The sequence below is a fragment of the Egretta garzetta genome, unplaced genomic scaffold (assembly GCF_000687185.1).
Source record: "Egretta garzetta isolate BGI_Z169 unplaced genomic scaffold, ASM68718v1 scaffold143, whole genome shotgun sequence".
NCBI classification, from domain to species: Eukaryota; Metazoa; Chordata; class Aves; order Pelecaniformes; family Ardeidae; genus Egretta; species Egretta garzetta.
The window spans coordinates 2,392,448-2,409,484 of record NW_009259310.1 but is presented as its reverse complement, the minus strand read 5'-3'; the positions used below and the strand labels follow the sequence as shown (position 1 = coordinate 2,409,484).

Sequence of the window (17,037 nt, the reverse complement as noted above, 5' to 3'; positions counted from 1 at the left end):
TACCAGCGCTGCTGATGCACAGCTCAGGCACGCTCCTTTCGAGGCTCTCCAGGCAGAGAGCAGGAAAGCGGGAGGTTTGTGTTTTCCACTTTCAGGTGGAGAAACAGGCAGCCCTGCTTCTGCGCTGTGCTACAGGGTAGCGGTTCCCCAGCTACTGGAAGAACCATCACTCTCAATGCAGTCCTGACAGACAGCACCCTGCTCGCCCCTGCCCTCCTGTCTCTCCTCATCCACCTTTGGAGCCCTGAAAATTGAATACTAGATGCAAGCAAGAAGGTCAGAGCTCTTCTAGCTCGCGGAAGCCTGCATCAGAGACATCAGATAGGAAGCATTAATTTTGTCTGTGCCAGGGCACTTCAGGCAATGCCGGGCCATTGGAGCTTTAGCATGAGGACTCCAACTGAGTCTCTGGTGGATTAAGCTAATACACAGGATTACAAACCGCAACAAATGAGGGTAAATGCACACATTTGCTCGTGCCATCCCTGCAGCAGATACAGGTGCCTCAGAGGGAGCAGCTGACAGCTAGAAGAGCGACCTGCCAGCAAGCACAGCCAGACCTGCTGGGGAAAGCCTCAGCGTTCAGCTCGGCTTACTTTTGCTCAAACGAGAGCTCTCCAGCCACCGACAGCACTTCAGCTGAGCAGAGCTACCGTACTGGCAGGATGGGAACATGGTCACAGACTGAGGAAGAAAACACACCAGAAAGCCTAGCACTGAGACTAGGGCTCCGCTGCTTACAAATCTGTGTCAGCAGTTTTCAGTGACATTTTCAGAGAATTAGCAGGATCTGGCAGTATGGCAATGCTGCAAAAAAGTCAAGGATTAACAGTGATCTATTGAGGCAAGAAATTGGGAAGCGCTGAGAAAGCTGCTGTGACCCAAGGTGACTGCAGCTCCTTCCATGTGGTTTTCCTGGGCCGAACCTGCAGTTACTGCTCCTGAACCTGGCAGCACAGTGCGGCCAGGAGCCAGCACCGGCACATCCTTAACAGCTCACCACTGCCCATGGGCACCCTCCTGCTCTCACCCAGCCAGGGGCTGTCCAGGAGCATCGCCCGCTGCTTCGCTACCTCCTGCTCACAGAGCGATTCCTGAGCACAGAACAAGAGACCTAAGTCTCTCAATGCCTGCTTAGTCAGGTCACTAAGCTTTTTAAATTCAGCTTGAAGACAGGGTTGTCGCCCTGTGCCGACTGTTGGCTGTGAAGGTGTTGTGCCAAGCCAGCAGAGAAGGAGCCCAGGGAAGAAGAGATGCACAACTGCCCCTTTTTAGCTTTTTGTGCAAGAAATCTGCCAGCAAAGGAAGCACGTGGAGCAGCCAGGAATTCCCTGCAGTGCCTTCTAGCTAACTACAAGCTGCCAAATGTAAGGTCAGCCGGAAATTACAGCCAGCCCCCTGCACAGGTTCAACTCAGGTACAAAGTAGGATTAAAAGAGAATAATAATAATAATAAAAAAAAAAAAATTTACCTTTGCATGCACAACCCATCCCAGGGCAAGAGCTGTCTGTGCAGTTGGGAGATACAGGGTGTCCAAGAAAAAAAAGCCCCGTTTGGGTACAGGCACAGGATGGACTGGCTCCTCTCTGGCTGAATACGGTCAGAGCTCCAGGAGGGGAGGGGGAGAGGAGCAGAAGGCCTCTGCAGAGCTGAATTACTCCATTATATTGGACCAAGAGAAGCATCTCTCTGTCCAAGAGCGGCAGGTACAAGTGGTGCTATTTTGTACTTGCTGCAACTAGTGTACTTGATCTTCTGCACTGCTGACACCTACAGAAACCCAACACCACCCACACTTGTGAGGTTCCCCCCCACCCCTATTGCATTTCTTTGCAAAAAAAGGGCCCAAGAAAAAACAGGACCAGGGAGCAGGAGCAGTCAAAGTCCAAGTCAAACTCAGGCCAAGTGGGCAAAGCAAATCCCCGCTCGGCCTCCCCTCCCGGAGGCAAATAACGAGCCTCCCCTGGGAGTCCCCCATGGGCTGAGTGACCTCCCCGGCACAGCACTGTGCTCCAGCACATGGAGCAGCGAGCGGCTCCAGACCAGCTGGCACGCTCAGCACCTTCCAGCAGCTTTTATGTAAAGAGCTCGAGTTCATTAAACCGCTGGCCTGTGTGTTATTGCCAAGGCTACAGCACAGACCCTGCGCAATCCCCCACCTCCCCCGGCAGCTCACGGGCGCCCGCTGCCTCCAGCTCCTGCTCAGTGCCAGCGAGAGGCGTTCCCGGAGCACAGACGCTGCACTGCTCGAGCAGGGACAGGCACCACACCAGCACAGACATGAGCAGGGTCCTCTGCAGCCAAGACAGCCTCACCAACCTGCGGATGGTCCAGCAGCAAGGCTGAGCCCTCCATACCCTGGATGCTGCTCCAAGGGGGGGCGAGAAGGGAAATTAAGGATAAGGCCAGTGCCTTAAATAAGTCCCTTACATTGCAAAGCGGGCATCTGGGTTATTTCAGGGCCTGCCTCCTTTCTCATACAATGTACACCCTTAAGAAAAAAAAAAAACCCTGCACATAATACAAGCAACAGCTGATGCTACAGAGGATGAGCTGCCCCCTCACTTATTTCAATGAGAAGGTGTGTGGGTGGAGAAGCGCGGAGTTGCTCTTAGATGCTTAAAGAGCAATTCAAGCCTCGATAGTTTTGCAACCCTCCTCTCCCCTTCCCCCCCACGTGTCCTCAAAGAGCACAGATCTCTGTTTTTTAAAGTTACTGCTCAGGATGTGGGAAGGGAGAGCACGAGGCGGGTTGTTTTTCAGGCTGAGCATGCCTCCCCGCACCGTCCCCCCAGGTGCCAGCACTGCTGTGGCCCCGCTGGAGCAGGAGGCAAGATGGAGACACATTGGCTGCATGGCCTTGGGGACACCTGGGATCCTCCCTCAACCCAAGCAGACTCTATCAGGCTGGATGAGCCCTCTGCAAGAGGGTTTGGGATGGTGCCAGCGGGGAGCCTGGCATCATCCTCTGCCTCAGGGCACAGCGTAGCTGCCAGATCACCCCCCAGCAGGGAAATGCTGCTCCCCCTTGCTTTTTTTTTTTTTAATGCACATGTTCAAAACTGAGATGTAACAGCACTGCTGTAAGGGGAGGGAACGCAAGAACATGAGAGTCCTCCAAGGCAGAAGCAAATTCCCCCTCTTCCTCTATTCATTTTCCATTTGCACTGCTCAGATGTGACATCCCCTGGGGGTTTCTGCACGCTTTTACGCATGTGGCAGGACCATCCCATACCCCACCGCAGTATTTGCTGCAGCCGCAGTAACCTTTGCTCGTGGTGCTCACTGCCTTTTGCCTGCGGCTCTCCAGTGCTGGCCAGAGAAGGAGTTGCGTGCTGGCAGTGTGGGCCAGCGGCTGAGCTGGCCCCGTGCTCCTTTGGTGGTCCTTGCTCAGGAATGCTTCCGACTCCCTTAGCTCACCCATACCCTGGGCTCCTGCCATCAGAGAGTATGGCCCAACTCAACACCCAACAGCGCAAGACTGCCTCAGTTTCCCCTCCCAGACGAGTGTCAGACCTGCACGGAGGCACCCCGAGGAGCACCCACAAGTGCTGGGTGTGCGTCCCCAGAGGCAGCTGCAACTGCTTTGCTGCCAGACACTGGAGCAGCCCATCCTTGCCAAATGTTCTTGTCCAGAGTCACAGGGGAAGGGGCAGCTGTACTTTGATGGTCCGTCTGTCTTTCTGAAGCTCCTTCACACTCTGTTCAGGAAAGGCCAGGGCAGCTGAAAGCTATTCCTGGGGAGCCTAAAAATGCTGTGGCTGAGTCAGCGCTGAGGCCCTGCCCTGACACTCGTGCCCACAAGGCCACTGCACGGCTCCCCTAGCAAACCCCTGCCACTGCCTCACTGCAGGGCTGTGCCATGCCAGGGTGCGGTACTGCCAGCAGCCCCCTTGGAGGAGGCAGACAGACAGACAGACAGGCAGGCACACACACAGGCAGAGTCACAGAGAAGCAAGCCAGACTTCCCTGCTGCTCTGCCAGCCCGGACATGCATCAATGTCACAGTGAGGGCTGCGACAGCAGACAGTTATCTTGCTTCCCAGCGCCGCAGGCTGGAGCAGTGCCAACCCCCAGGGCTTTTGTTTCCATATCTGCACAGGCCAGCGCCACAATTGCAAGAGACAAGTTTCAAAGCCGTCTCCGGTGGAGGACTCAGGTCCAAAGGCAGCATCAACACTGCCCTCTCCCACCCATGTCCCATCGCTCGCTCCCCTGCGTCCTCAGGGCATGGGACAAACACAGCAAGACCAGGACAGTAACTCCTGTACCAGTTGCACAAAGCACAAACGCCCCACGAGCGCTGCCCTTGGCTGCGATCCCATGCACAAGGACTGCCCGCCCTCTCTGTATCTGCTTCCCCACAGCTGGAAGCCAGAGGCTGAGAGCTCCCAGTGGTTGTGTCCACTTTGACACAAAAAGCAGAAGAGTACAGGTCAGAGACTGTAAGTACCTGGCATGCTGCTCCAGTTTCATTGCTGGTAGCTGGGATCAGGTTTTTTCCTGTAATGGTACTGTAGCTTTGCAAGACAGGACAGTAATGACACTACAACACACCTGAGCTTTCGAGCTGCCAGCTCCATGACCGGCTCCAGCGCAGAGCGAGCAGCCCGGCCCTGCCACCCCAGCTCATCTCAGGTTGGCAGAGTCTGCACTCCAGCAGCTGACAGATAGCAGCACTGCACTGGGTCATACACAAAAGTCTGGGTCCCAGAAAATGAAAAGCCAAAAGACTAGGGCTTTCCATGAAACAGTTTAATAGCTGGGAGTACCAAATATTGGCCATCTTTGGAATTCAGGCCTTCAGAGCCATGAAAGCATGTAGCCATCAATGCATTTTCCTTCCATCCTTCCCAGTCTACACTGGTTCTAGTTGTCAAGGGGATGGCTCCCAGGGGCAACCTCACAAGAGCCGAATGCTGAAGCAGCTATCAAAATCTCCCAGGGGCTGCAAACCCAACAAACAGCACACCCACCTCTTCCCACTCCTACCTCCTTGGTTGGCTTTTCCCACTACTCAGCTTTACCAGCACAGAACTGACCACAGTATCACAGCTCTCCCTTGAATCATTAAATATTAGAAACAAAAGTTGGAAGGTGCATTTTTCAGTGCAGTTGCAGGTTTAAATCTCTCCAGAAGTCCACAAATGTTTGCACCCTCCAGCTCCCAACTCATCTAAGCTCAGTGGCCTACAGCACCTTATAAAGCATCTGGGATTTTGCTACTCCAACATTCACAGCTGGGCTCTCTGGCCATGCTCAGCGCCATATCCAAAATCAGGCAGAAACACTTCTCATCGCCCTCCCAGGCAGTTTACCTCCAATTGCAGCCCCTGGGCTATGAGCCAAAACAAGGGGTGAGCCAGCCAGCCATCTCCCTTCTCTGGGACCTGAGAGCAAGCAGTGCTCTCTCCAGTTGCTGCAAGGATGAGGTCAGTCTCCCATCAACACTAAAAGCTCTGCTAGAAAAATTGCTGCGCTATCAGAAACTGCCACTTCAGTTTTAGCCATTTCCTTTTATTAGATGCAACAGCACCAGAGAGCTGAGCTCCTGCTAGCCCAGGCATTTGCCACATTACAGTTACCACTACAGCCACTGCCTTCAGCAGGTGAATACTGGCACATCTTGATTTCAACAGGAGCCAGGGCACAGCATGAATTATTTGTGGTAAGGCTGACCTATTTACCAGCAGAAAGACAGCATTCATTCGAGTGCAGATTCCCCAGAGGCTGCTGGTGTCACTTTACCCCACAGGATAATACAACCCCAGCACTATTTCTGGGCATCTCGGCTTGCGGGGGGTATGGTGGTAACTGTCCTAGGCTGTTCCTGCCATGCTCTCAACATTTCCCTTGGAGGACAAGTGACACCTCCACATCCCTTTCGATGCAAACTACTCCTCGCCCACAACTGGCTTCTGTTGATCAACTTTGATCAGCGTTTTGTGACCACCACAGAAAACACACACAGGAGGCGGAGCAGGGTGAACCCACAGGGCCTTGAAACAGCAGAGAAGTCGCTGCTGGCAGCCCCATTTCAGGCAGATCCGGGCCACAGGATGCAAACAGTGTTTGCAGGGTGGCTACTGAGTTCTGCAGCTCTTCAGGATGCCTCTCTGCACAGCTCCTTCTAAGCTCTTCTAGTCTCTAATATTGGCTCCCATCCCCTGTGCACAGGCCAAGGCAGCCTGTGAAGGGGTATTTCACATTGAGAAGATGCTGAAGTCGTGGTGATACATTTCTGTAGACCACATCAGAATCACAGATCTCCACCACATCTTTGTGGACCTTACCTTTGTCCGCCAGAGACAGCGTGCTGTTAAAGTACTGCTCCTCCACAGTCCACGCTGTGTCATTGATCTTGTTAGACACCCCACAGGATCCAATGCAGCTCACCTTGATGGCTGTTGAGAGAAAGCACACACATAAGCACTGGGAGAAAGCAAAACCTCAGGTTCAGACTTGCTTCAGGTACTGTACACGGACTTGTGCAGGAGCAGTGCCTCATGAAAACACACGGGTGGAAAAGTGGAGTAAAGGAATCAGGTCATGCTATCATTTCAGAAGCACGTTTTCCCCTTACCCTCAGCATTGTTGCACACCCCCTGCTACCCCAGTGCTACTCCCAGCTGTTATCGCCATTGAAGTCCTCATGCTGGCCTTCTTGGACTGTGAAAGCCCCTAACAGCAGTGATTGCAGCTCCCTGAGAGGTAGCCCTCTCTCTAATTTTCTCCCAAATGAACCAACATCCTTTCTCAATATGTGCATCAGCCCCTGAACTCAGGCTGACAGCAGAGACCTTTGTGGCAGCGATGCTCTCCTACACACTTGGGTGTCCCTGTCCAGACACCCCACAAGGAGCTGGGCATCCCACTGGCGATCCCACCAGCCCTGGGAAGAGATGTGTTCAGCACAAGCCCGTTAGCCAGCTAAGCAAGGTGTATAGCCCTGTATGCAGCAGTAGCAGAGAGCTGGACCCCCCAGTGCAGCACAAACAAGCCCAGAGGCTGCTCAAGTTCACAGCCCACCCACCCTCACAGACAGCCCCAGTCCCTACGAGCCTGCCCCCATGTCCCAGCATCAGTCTCTACTTCAACAGAATACAGCAGAAGCACTTTGCTTGTCCTGCATCATGACTTCTGATCATATTTGATAACCATGTTGCTTCTCAGAAGCCAGAGTCCACTTTGAGTGGCTTCCAACTTGTTAGAGACACAGGGCTTGCAGCAAAGCCACAAAGCAAGGTCTGGAAGCACTGGAGATGCCACTTGACTCCTTGGCAAGGAGAGGAATTTGAGCCATGTTTGTGCCTTACCTTGGGAAAGTCACCCCAGAGCTTGCCCTGCACTCTGGTTTTCAGAAGGACCACACGGCTTTCAGAAGAGCTACACACAAGCCATTTTCAGTTAGTCTTGGCCAATTAGCAGCAGGCTGAAATCAAGCTCTGTTGTTGACATGGGACCACAGAGACAAACGTGACAGACCAGCCTTGTTGCACAGCAGATGATCTGTGGTGCTACCGCCACACAGGAAGGATGCAGGCAGACCTATCGCGGCACAAACTGGGCCTTCAGGGTTGTCCCAGCCTGAGCATCTCCTGCCCCGATTCTCACCGGGTTTTGCAACAGCTTTGATGGATCCCACAGAACTCCTTCACCAAATGTGACAGGTGAATAGTTCTGCTGGCAGGAAGGTGGCAGGAACTACCAGACAGACTCTTTTCCCATTTCACGCATCTGCTCCCCTGTATTCAAGCCGCATCTCACAGGAAGCATCTCCCTGGGAAGCAGGCAGCCAATTTGCGTTGGCTTAGGAACTCTCCCCCTCCCCACTCCATAAGCCTTCTCAGCCGTGCTGATCTCACCACCTCCACTCACCCACCCAAACACTGAGGGCTACAAGTGACGCTGCTTGCAACCATCTCAAACAGCTCTCCTGCCTGGCCAGCATGACCATGTCCTCCACACCAACCCAAGACAGGGTGGAAAGAAACCCCAAACCCAGGAATGCATAGTTCTTACCCCCAGCCCCTTTATCTGTGCTTCATTACATGCATTCAGGTGGAACAGGCTCCTCAGGGCTTAAAGTCTCTAGGAAGAACAGCCTCTCCCCATCAGATCTGCTGCAATACCTTCACAGCCCGATCATGACTTTGAACACCAGGGCCCATCCAAGTGCCGTTTTATACTCAAGGGCAAGGGATAAGCAGCTCCAAATGCCAACTCTCATTAACCCAACATCAATACAGCAGCAATGCTGACACATCGGCTTGCTTCTTTGTGTCTGTGATGTGCATCGGCACTTCCAAGGCAGTGGATGAACAGGAGAGTGTGGCCTGCAATGGGAGCTGCCTGCACCGCAGCGCACAGCACACTCAGTCCGAGCTGACACAGGTCCCCTCCTGAAGTGAACGATGACACTGAATCCTCTGGCACAGCCCCAGGTGACCTCCAGTCGCCTCTTTTGCCAGATAGCAGAGCCAAAACGTAGGGGTTTCAGCATCAGAAGGAGCAGGGAGTAGTTTTAGCCTGTGTACACAGGCATTCGTACCAGCCCTCATGCTCCCACCTTGGATATACTGCCACATCTCTGGGCTCAGAATGAGCCTGCCCTGCTCCCAGTTAGCCCACATAACTCGGATGGCTCAAATCAAATCAAGCCCAGGCTCAAATGCTCCACTCCCACATTTTCACATGGGAGATGCAAGCAAGAAAAGCCCAACCAAGAACTAGAGAATATTCACATCCTTCAGGAGCAACAGCCCTTGAACAGGCCTCCCCTCAGCCTCCCTTCACCACAGAAGTTTATAGATCACCACCATCTGTTGCAACACCCAGATAAGGGGATGATGGTCTTGAATTCAAGCCCGCTTACTGCATTGCGGTGCTGAGGCACTCCTGTTCCTGGGAGGCGGGTGGGTGGACACGTTCAAGCACATACACGCTAAGGCCCATCTCCTTCCCACAGGAGGCAGAGACTCAGCAACCAAAGGCAGTGGGTTTGCAGCCTGACGCTCAGAGCCAACCCTTGGCTGGTGGTCCCTGCTGTGATGGTGGACCCCCCTATAACACATCATTAGGGTTAAAGTCAGACCGTGTCTAAGAGTCTCACTGCAGCTTGTAACGAGTCCTCCATCACAGACACAGGAGCTGTCAGCTCCAAGGCTTCTCATTTAACCACTGACATCCCAAACCGGTGTGGCCACAGCCAGCCTGTGCCTACAGAGGAGGGACAGTTCCTGGAGGGAGAGCTCCGGGGCTCTCAGGCATCCCAGTCCCACGTCCCCACTGAGGGCAGCCCTCTCCAGCCACATTCCTGACAGTCACGTACCCTGGGGCTGCCATTCCAGGTCCGTGAGGGCAACCAAAGGGGCAAAAGCAACATTTCAAGCTGAAAAGCTTGAAGGTAATTTCACAGCAGTGGAGAAACTCTCCCTTCTCCTCTACACTCTCCAAAGCTGCCAGCGTTCTCGTTCCCCCCGTGTTATCCAGGAGGTTTCAGAGATGCCCAGTTCAACAGGTCAAACCATTTGTCTTATGCCTAACCATGTTTTGGAGCGGCTAAGCATGAAATCAGCCTCTCCATGAGCATCCCATGGGCAGAGGAAGATAACGGGGACTTGCCCAGCTATTGTGCACAGGCTCCTGCCCACAAGCCAGAGGAGGGCCACGGGGCAGCTGACAGGCACAGCTCAGGCGCGTAGCACTGGGGGCAGCTGCAAGCTAAAAACAGCATCGGCAGGACAGGTCTGGCAAACCAGCACCATCAGAGCTGCTGCAACTGGAGCCACCTGAGGTGCAAAGCCTGCCAGCCTGACTGTCAGGGAAGGGAAATGCACAGTGTGAGCCTTTCCAAGGGAATCTCTGCGCCAACCTGCAGATAGAGCAAATAAGAAAAGTTTCTACATGAGAACAGGCCAGTTCCAGTTATTAGAAACCCATTAAAAATGCCTCTGGAATCCAGTGCTACTAGTGGCCCCAGTTACCATTTTCCTGGTCCCTGTTTACCCAGGCTGCTTTGAATAAATACAGAAAAAAAGAAGTCCAAAAACTAAAAGGAAAGTGGAAGGGGGAGGCAAAGAGCAGCAAAGCAGAGAAGAAATGAATTACAAAGCCATGCAGAAGACAAGAGCCTTTCACCCCTGCAGTCCCCCAGGGATTCAGGGAAGCAGGCAGCTTTGCATCCAGCCAGACACATCTTTAGCAATGCGCTACAGCACGCGCCAAACGCTGGAAATAAAAGGAGACAGCTCAGCCATATCCATCTCTGCACAAAGTAAAAATAGAGATGCCAGGAGCTGGGCACGTCTGCCTTCTTCCAAGGTGATTTAAGGAGAGCAGCCGTAGACTTCAAATTACTTTTTCCTGGTGACCCAGTGAGATGCCCTCCTCGGGGGAGCTGGCATTACACCTCGGGCAAGCGGAAAGCAGAGGACATGCATCCTCTTCCCCTGCCAGCAGCAGGTTGTACGTGCACATCCCTACTTTCAAAATCCAGTCATGTCCTGAGCAAGCAGAGAGTCACCGGCCACCCTGCACTTTGCAGCAGGGCCAGCCCCAGTCCCAAGCGACCCCCTCCAGTCCCATCTATGTCACACACCCTCTGCAACAGGCAGGGGCAACAGGCAGCAGTGGTGGGAAGGACGTGCCAACAGCTTGGCTGATCTAGGTTTTCTGGGGTGGGGAGGGGAAGCAGCAAAAAGCTACAACAACCTGAGGCGGTGGCTTGTTGCATTTGGCAGTGGCTTATGTGGGACAAATAGACTGTCCTGTCATTCCCCTTCCTCCTCGAGGACAGACAAAGAGTTGGTGACTGAGGTCTGAACTGGCACTTAAGAACAGCCCTGGGTTTTACCAGCTGAAGCCTACTTGAGTCAGCACATGGGCAGACTCCATGTTTGTTGGACCCAGAGGCTCCAGCCATCCTTGCTGCAGGGAAGGGGGTGCCCAGCCCTGCAAGCACTGGGATGAGATGGATGGCAAAGCCACCCCCTGTGTCTGCACTGACCGCATGCAGCACAAGGGACCAGAGCACGCATTCGTAACAGGCTCAGAGGGTACCCAGGGACTGAGATACCCTTCAGAAAACTTATGCACACCTGTATTCAGAAAACAGTGGAGCAGAGGGGGAGAAAGTGCTGTGGGAGATGAGCGAGTCTGCATCAGATAAGTCTTCAGGAAACTAGCCATGGGAAGCCAAGGCCCCTTTTCTCATCCCTCTCCATCAGAGCTGCAGCAGGCAACTATCACCACGTTTTAATTAGATTCTCTCAAGTTGCCGTCTGTATGCACAGAGCTGCAGGGACTCAGAGCCGCCTGTGAGCTGGAAATGAGCCACCTCTTCCCCCCTGGCCCCACAAGCCACAGGGGCTAGAAATAGCCCTGGGAGAAAGGGGGTGATGGACCACCCTGAGCCCCAACTGCTCCCCAACTGATGGCAGTGGAGAGCTGCCCTTGACGGATCGATGGGCTGTTGCGGCAGGAGCAGGAGGCCACCGCGACACACAGCACCACAGCTCCACCCTGGAGTGAAACCTCTGGGTGGGTTGAAGAGAAAAAGATCACAAGTTTTGGTACGCCCTGAGATCTTCTAGTCCTGTAAAGCCCCTGCCCTGGATCTGCATGAAGACGATGGGTTTGGGGTTACCCACACTCCCAGGAAAGCAGGACCAGATGGTGCTGGGAAGATGGAAAGCCTAGGAGTCAGCAAGATGTGCAGACAGAGCAAGTTACTCTCAACCAGTTTGCAAAGATTGGGTAATTCCTAGAAAAGCTCTACGGGAAGTAGACACTGACAAAGGTGAGACCCCACAGAGGAGCATGATGAGGCCTTTGTACTGATGGCCTTTACACCAAAATGCACCGGTACAACCTCAGACACAAAGGGCTCGTGCCCTCTAAGCAGGAAGGCTGGAAGCTCACAAGATATGCTAGTCCCCTGGCACCCAGCTCTCGTCCACAAATATACTGAGACACTGCTAATTAAACAACAGCTCCTAATTAATTCTCAGCTGTCCTCATCCTTCTGGGTCCACCCTGTCAGTTCTTGAGACACAAATAGTCTTGGGCATTTCACAAGCCAGCAAGGCAAGAGCAGAACTTACACTGAATGCTGGAGGCAGTGGTGGGTTTGCCACAAGGTTAAGGATGGTCTGGGGCAGTTTTTATCTCCTTCCTTCCCCAGAGCCCAGCACAGGGTCGGGAAGGAGATTTGGCCTCTAATGTGGAAGGAGTTGTCTAAAAGAGTAGATCAGGCTTTCCATCTCAACTCAAACCCAAGCCCATAGCCAGGCCCCAGGAGGTGACTTGTCTGAAGCTGACACACGTTGAGCAGCATGTCCCACAACACCAGCAGCCTCCAGCACAGGGAGGACTGGGCTGCTGCTCCCCATGACCCAGGGGGACATCCCACCTCCTGCAGCCTGCCAGCCCATCGCACAAGTCACACCCAATACAGCTCTTCTCCGAGACTGCAGACAGGCTCCCAGCGAAATACTGAGTCGTTGCTACCGTTTGACCCGTCTTTGTCCCTGTGGGCAATGCTCCTGCCATGCACAAGCCCAGCTGGGGCTCAGGACCACCCTGCAGTGGCACAAGCTTTAGCACTGTTTACTCTCCAGAAGCGAGATCTGCTGCTCAGCCTTTCCTCCCCCAGGTTGGCACTTGCCCTCTGTGCCCTGCAAGAGACTGAACCAGCCAAATCACTCACCACAGCAGAAGGGACAGTCCTTCCTTTCCTGGCTGTGACCCTTTGGTGAGCTGATTTCCAGGGCAGCAGAGCCAGCCCTGCAAGCCCAAACTCAGAAAAACCCATCCTAAGGGCCAGAAGTGCCTGTTCTCCCCAGCTGTAGCAACAGGGCTGTATTTACCTCCTGTCCAGCTAAGGCAGAAGGACCCAGCTGCGTCTCCCACACAACCTGCAGGAAGCCCAGACCTGCCCAACACAGCCCCACGCCTCAGGAAGGCTGGACCAGCTCCCAAACACAGCCTGCAAAAACTCCACCTGTAGCAAAACCAGGGGAGCAACAGCTCTGCTACATGGGCAAAGTGACCCAGAGCCATTGTTTTGGCTACACGAGTTATTTTAGCCAGAGCCCAGCCCAGCGCGAGGAGGGGCACGTCCGTGCCGGTAGTACCAAGACACGGAGGATGTCCTCATTCTAGCAAATGCAGAAGTCTCCAAAGGGAGACTGGACAGGTATGTGCCTGCAGAAAAGCAGAGCAGCAAATCTTCTCCGAGTCTTCTCCCAAGCAGGTCAATCCTCTCCCCTCTGCAAGCACTCTCTTCCATCAGGTTGAGAGCAACAGGGAAACCTACATTTTCCAGCTCCTCCCCAAAATCAGGGGTCAACATATATCCCAAGGGAAGGAAGTAAACTCTTGGGCTCCTGTTTAGAAAAACTCTTGTTCAAACCAAAGGCTTTTCTCCCTGGCAGAGCTGACAGGTTTATTTATAGTATCACAGCGTTTTATCAGCATGCCAGCTGCCCTCAGAGGAAGGGGGTCATCTCGAACATCTGGAATAAAATCCCCGGTTGAGCACATTTAACAAGCCTGTCTTTGCACACATTGGGCTGCGGGTGGAAAACTCACCAGCTGACAAGGCCACACGGGCTGCGGGAGGGGGACAGCCACGTGCCACAAAGTTTGTGCGCTGGATCTGCCAGTCCTGCTGCCAAAGGCAACTGCAGCTGCTTAGCAACAGGCACAAAACGCTGCAGCATCTGCATGCAGCGACGGTGGGCACAGCCTGTGCAGCCCTTCGCCCCGATCCCTGCCATGCTGCTGCTGCCACAACCACCTCACTGCTCACCAAGCACATGCCAGAAAGGACTCCCCCAGCATCCCCTTTCTCCAAAGCTGCCTCTTGCAAAAAAAGGACAAGTTGTTTCATTTTGAAGCTTCAGACTGATGTAGGCCCCAGTGCTGTGTCACCCAAACAGCCTGGGAAGACAGGTGGGGAGGAATGGGGCTACTCTGCCTTGAGAGCCTGCAAGGGCAGAGGTGGTTGCACCGTAAGAGCTGGGCAGCGCAGAGGCCATGCATGTGGTCTGGCAGGGGTGTACAGCTGCACAACCATCGCTCCCCTCACCGTGCCACCTACCCCGGTCTCCCCGCTGGAGGCACCGCTGGAGGCACCGGAGCCAGGCTGCCACGGGCTTCCTGCAGGAACAGCCCAGGCTGGGCCTGGGACAGGCAATACCCCTCAATGGTGGCTACAGAGGAAGCGGGGAAGGAGAAAGTTGTACCTTGAACCAGTTTTGGGAGCCCAAAGTCTTGCCCCATCCTAAACATGACCCGCAGAACTTCTCCATGCAATACCTGCTGCCACACAGGGCAAGGTTCAGTGATGCCAGCCCTTGGGTCTTTGAGCAAGGGGAGTGACCGAGCCCCACCATAGCATGCTGAGAGATCAGCCTCTTCCTCCCAAGCCAGGCTGGCAGATGCAGATGCCCAAGCGCTGGGAACAGCCGGATCAGACAGCAGTACAGGAGGCGCTGGGAGAAACTAAGTATTTGGCAGGGAGAGGCATATCTCACAGCTCACTACGAAAATCTCCATGCCAGCCACCCACCTCAGCCGCACTGCCAGCATTCACAGCCTCCTCTCCTAATATCCATCTCTCTGAGTATCAGAGGGGAAATGCAAAGAGGTTGCAGAGGACCAGAAGGCTGGAGGAGATAGTGGCAGTGTTTCATGTGGATCTTCAACCGCTCTGGCGTGTGAAGCCAACTTTCAGTCTCAAGAAACTTCTTTCCTTTCCACTTCTCTGGACAGAAATTCAGAGAGGGACAGACTGATCTGTTTGGTGACTAGTGTGCCTGCCATCCTTCTAGAGCTATGCTTGAGACTCACTTCTGTTTGCCCCATCCACGAGAGAGCAGCTTACACGTTTGCTAGGATGGGGCTGAGCTCCAGGCAGGGCTTGCAGCAAGCCTCATGCCGGCTAAGAGCAACCCAGCTTGTTACCCAGAAGATCTCAGCAAGTAACACAACCTCTGTTACCGCCTGTGCTCTCTCTTCCTCGTCCCCCTTTCTGCACAGAGCTTGGTACAGCTCGGTATAGCCCAGCTCCTCATCTCACCCCTGCCCCGCGGCCCAGAGCAGTTACACCCAGCTCTGCAGGGCTGCCTGCCAGCACCGGCACCTCTGCGTGGCGGATGCTGCCAGCTTGGTGCAGAAACACCTCATATTTAGGATCTCTGTGAGGTGCAGGCAAGGTTTACTCATGATCCCCTCAACAAGGCAGGTCCGAATTTACTGTCATTCTTCTCAGGGGACCTGGGCGTCTTACACTTGCTTTTGAGAGCCTCAGGCAACCTCAATTTAAGCAAGCTATGCTCTTCAAAGCAAAACAAGGCCGTACGTACATAAGCAGTCAGAACACTTTCATCTTCAGCATTTGGCCCCTAGAATAGCTCTGTGGGAGGGGAACGCAAGTCCCCAGTGCTCAGCGTGCAGTCAGGCAAGTGGAACAGAGCCAGTGGCTCACCCTGGCTCATGGGAATGCTGACGGACACCAGGACCTTCCAGCTCTCAACACTTCAGCCAGCCAGGGACCATAGCCACCCTTCCTCAGGCTGAGCAGTGCTGAAACAGAAGATAGGAACCTCTTCTTTAATAGCTTGCCCAAACTGAAATAGGTTTCCACCCAGCACTTAGCACTACTTTAGGCCAAAGCAGTTAAGATATTCTGGTACACTTGACTTGGCTGTCTAAAAAAGGAAGAACCAGGCAAGAAACCTCACAGCAGTCTATCACATAGTACTGCAGGTCCCAGGAGGCTTTTGCTGGGTGCTTTAAGACCAGTCAGGTCCACGCTGTAACAAAACTGGCCCTTTAAGTTCATTAACAAACTTGATTGCTCATTCCCAGCACATGCAAAGCCAGGCACCTTCTCCCACCTTGCTGGCAGAACAAGCCAGCGATTTACCCGACACAAGGAACAGCCAGGGAGGCTGAGCTCTCTGATGTCCTGGGAACACACCTCTGTTTGCGACCAGTGCTTGCTCTGCTCTGTTCAGGAGCATCTCCCCTCCTCGCTGGGTGCAAAAGCCACTGCAGGCAGATAAACAGCCGACTGATCAGGTTTCTCTACTTACCACAAAGAGGTTGATTCACCAGAGCCTACTCCCTTTTCAGGCTCTTTCTAAATAAGGGCTTCAAAGAGTTCTAGAAATTCATGATTAACAGGCTTACTGTAATGCCAGAGGACAAGTGCTGCTGCGGGCCAGACTGCTGCGGGACTGAGTCACGCTCGTTTTCTTCTGAGACTCTCAGATACACTTGTCTAGGAGTTAAGGCTAGAACAAGTTTGGTTGGCTGATGCTTGTTTTGGCAGACCCTCACTGCCACCCAAAACATGGCCTGACACAGGTCACCCGGTCTCCTCAGCAACAGCCAGCCCTGCAGATGCAATGCGGATGCTCAGGAGAGGAGGTGACGCTCCTCCATCCCTGCCTGCTCCTCCATCCCCTCCTGGGGCTCCAGGGATGCTCCTGGGCATCAACTCCCCAGCACTCACTCCCTGCCCTCAGAGGAGCGCTCGCAAAGTCAGCTCAGCACCTAGTTGGGCAGAAAAAGGCCTGGTTTAGGCTGGACACCCCCCACCACATGCCTCTGTCTCCCAAGGCACTGAGAAGGACTAAAGCAGCAAGTTCAGGACTGCTCAGCATTCCTGGAAACAACAGTTTTGCCATGAAGGGCTGAAGCCTGCATACCAAGAGAGAAGAGAAGAGCATGGGAGACAAGCAACCATGCGTAACTGCACTAAGACTCATCCACCCTGCCACTCTGCTCCAGGCGCTGAACTTGCAAGTCAGCAGCTAGAATTTGCTGAGACACCTCCAAGTGATTTAGCACTGCTGCAGCTCCCAGGCACAAGCCTGGAGCCAGCTCACCTCCTCCCAGCAGGGGAGGTTTCAAGTACCTTTTCCTGAAAAGCCTTATTTATAAGCAGTAAAGCAACCCTGCGTTTAGCGACTCCTCATCCCGGACAGGTGCCGGCGCAGGCAGGTTTGCTGGCGGGGAGGCAG

The 17,037-nt window shown here is 53.9% G+C and overlaps 1 protein-coding gene across 1 annotated transcript in view; it reads right to left on the bottom strand.

The window, feature by feature from the left end:
• The window catches only part of ARRDC1 (arrestin domain containing 1), a 19,866-nt gene extending 11,232 nt beyond the window's left edge, over positions 1-8,634 (bottom strand). Inside the window, exons 1-2 of the mRNA XM_009636316.2 lie at positions 8,571-8,634; positions 6,295-6,405 (exon numbers count right to left, since the gene is read on the bottom strand). Of these exons, the coding sequence (XP_009634611.1) occupies positions 6,295-6,405; positions 8,571-8,634 (175 nt within the window). The remainder of the gene's footprint in view (positions 1-6,294; positions 6,406-8,570) is intronic.
• Positions 8,635-17,037: the final 8,403 nt, after the last annotated feature.